Source organism: Gossypium raimondii, chromosome 12 (genome assembly GCF_025698545.1).
Source record: "Gossypium raimondii isolate GPD5lz chromosome 12, ASM2569854v1, whole genome shotgun sequence".
NCBI classification, from domain to species: domain Eukaryota; kingdom Viridiplantae; phylum Streptophyta; class Magnoliopsida; order Malvales; family Malvaceae; genus Gossypium; species Gossypium raimondii.
This window is the reverse complement of record NC_068576.1, coordinates 5489502-5492559: the sequence shown is the minus strand read 5'-3', so window position 1 is coordinate 5492559 and position 3058 is coordinate 5489502. Positions and strand designations below refer to the sequence as shown.

Here is a 3058-nt window from a genome sequence, read left to right as displayed (position 1 = left end):
TTTTGATAGAAATAATTATAGGTGCGAGCTTGGTGATGAAATAATGGAACATAGGGGGGGTGCCCTAAGACTGTAATCTTATTAATTAAACAGCCATTTGATTATGTATGTGGTCTTTAATTAATTAAGGAGCCAAATAAAGTCAAAACTTAGATGCGTAGAGTTATCCAGGATGGGGTTAGAATGAATAATAAAACCCTTTTTTCTTTATTTTATTCAGAATTTGATATTTCAAGAGCCTTTTGACTTTCTTTTTAAACAAAATTATTGGTTTAAAGTTGGGATCCCATCCAACCATTAAAACAAGTCTATTACTCACACGTCCTTGTGGAAAGGGAATTGACTTTGGAGGCAGCATTTTAAGAGAAAATAAGGGACTCGATGATGTTGAGGAAATAAACTTAACAGATCAAAATTGGGAAATGGAGATGGATCTGTCCCTCAAAATAGATTCCAAGGAAAAAGAAGAAGATATGGAAGAATCAATGGATTCTAAGATGCAAGTAGAGGAAGCAGAAGCTGCTGAAGATAAAGAGGTCACATCAATGGCTGCCGCAGGTGAAGTAGAAGATGTTGATGCACCATTAGAATTGTCCTTGCAGGGAAACAACAAAACACACGAGGTATTATCAGCTTTGATCCTTTTCTTACATATATATGTTGGTGTAATTCAGTCTTAAATCTATTATGTTATGCATGTGTATAGTTGTCTGTCTTACAACTGGAGATGAATCGAATGAAAGAAGAGAACAAAGAGTTAAGGAAAGTGGTTGAGAAAACCATGCAAGATTACTATGATCTTCAGATGAAGTTTGCTGTTATTCAGAAAAACGACCATAAGCAGGTTAGCTACCATCCTCTTACAATCATATTTAAAAAAAAATTGAATATTAATCTCAAACATTTTGGATTTGTTTGATATATTTAGGATCCTCCAATCTTTCTTTCACTGAATGGAAATGGAAATGGAAACGGAAACTCAAGTCAAGACCAGCAACCTATTCAAAGAAACTTAAACATTGGCAATCACCAAAAACATGGACCATCAGAAGGTGATCATAATGATGAAAAGAACGAAGAAGAACTAGGGCTGTCACTAAGGCTACAAATCAGTTCCAGTCAAAGAGAGAGAGAGGAAGAACACAATAAGGAGGGAAGTGAAGAAACCCCAAATGTTGCATCAGAGCAAAACAAGCTTCAACCAACTTGTTTATCAGCAATCACAAGCCATGCTGTTTCCCCACCCAATAGGAAAGCTAGGGTTTCTGTTAGAGCAAGATGTCAAACGGCAACGGTATGTTGAAATCATTGTATTTTGAATCTATGTATTCAATTTCCTCAAATGCTCAGAGATGATAATTACTTTTTGCAGATGAATGATGGGTGCCAATGGAGGAAATATGGTCAGAAAATCGCTAAGGGAAACCCTTGCCCTCGAGCCTACTACCGTTGCACGGTAGCACCAGGCTGCCCCGTCAGGAAACAAGTAGTACAATCTTCATAACCAGTACTTTCTTAACTTTATGATCTTTCAATTTAACTAGTATTTGTTTTAGGTGCAACGATGCCTGGAGGATATGTCGATTCTGATTACAACCTATGAAGGAACTCACAATCACCCACTCCCCGTGGGTGCAACAGCAATGGCTTCAACAGCTTCAGCAGCAGCAGATTCCTTTATGTTCCTGGATTCAAGCAACCCTCTCTCTAATGGTATCCCAAACTTGAGCCAAGCTTCTTTGCCTTACCAAAACCATCCTCATCTAATGAAGTCTCATAGGAACGTGATGAACTTTACCGACCCTTCAAAAGGAACCATTCTCGACCTCACAAACAACCGCCATGTCAATCATCACTTCCCAACGGCTAGCTCTTCGAGCTCCCACCATCCATCACCAGCGTTCCCGTGGATGCCAAGCAGATTAAGCAATGGAACCAGCTCCAGACAATGGAAATCTCAAGAAGATAAGTCACTAGCTGAGAATGTAACAGCAATCGCTTCAGATCCTAAATTTAGGGTTGCAGTTGCGGCTGCCATTACATCTCTAATAAATAAAGAAAGCTAACCCATCCCTCCTCCAATTGCGTCATCATTCATTGCCATTGCCATTGCCATTGCCATTGCCATTGGTAACAACAATTGGGCACTCGTGGAAGCTGGTTGGCCCATTCAAAATTACTTATAATTACTTGGGCTATAATACTTTGTGCTTCTTTACTTGTAAATTAACTTTAAAGGCCGATTGAAGAGTACATAAAAAGGCAATGTACTTTTTATGTATCTTGTCTGGATTTGGTTTTTCTCTATTTAATATATAAGGTTGTTTTTTTTACTACAGTAATAATATTTACTAGTGAGATTTCGTATGTGGTTAAAGTATTTTAACCCGATCAATCATGGAAGATGAGTTAAGAGCATGCATACAATAAAAAAAGTATCATTTAGATTTAGTTTTGATTTGTAAATTTTCTAGTTTTCCTTCTAAGACCCAACAAAATATTATGTTTTCATTCATTTTCTAAAATATTTTGGGCTAAAAACACTTTTAGAGTCATAAATGTTATACATACATTTTTTTAAAGTTTTATAACCCAAATGTGTAAGCTATGATTTTTAGTTTTGCATTTCATTTCAAAAAAAAAAGAATTTTTGGAGTCAAATGACGTTTTAACCCTTATTCATGACATTATTCTATCATATACAATTATTTCCTATAGCATTATTCTATCATATATATATATAACATTATATATTTGAATTTGTAATGTTATATTTTAATTTTAAAATATGGTTTATATATTTAAATTAAGTTTTACAAATATTTAATATTATTTGCTTAAAAATTAAAATTTATATTTCATATATCAAAATATTAATAATGAGATATAGTAAATTATTTTTATATTTTATTGAAATATCATACTATTAACAAATTTGAATATCAATTAAATGTATACTTTTTATTTTAAAACACCATGTCTAAAATGAACATTTTACTTTTGAAAACCACTTTGTTGTAAAAGTCTTTAATGTCTTTATACTTGTGATTTTATATAA

General features: G+C 34.0%; 1 protein-coding gene across 1 annotated transcript; it reads left to right on the top strand.

The window, feature by feature from the left end:
* Positions 1 to 284: 284 nt before the first annotated feature.
* Positions 285 to 2333, top strand: LOC105762993 (probable WRKY transcription factor 9). The gene is made up of 5 exons (XM_012580995.2): positions 285 to 623; positions 707 to 844; positions 929 to 1294; positions 1373 to 1486; positions 1557 to 2333. The coding sequence occupies exons 1-5, from the start codon at positions 423 to 425 to the stop codon at positions 2064 to 2066; spliced, it is 1329 nt and encodes a 442-aa protein (XP_012436449.1). The 5' UTR covers positions 285 to 422; the 3' UTR covers positions 2067 to 2333.
* The last annotated feature ends 725 nt before the right edge of the window (positions 2334 to 3058 follow it).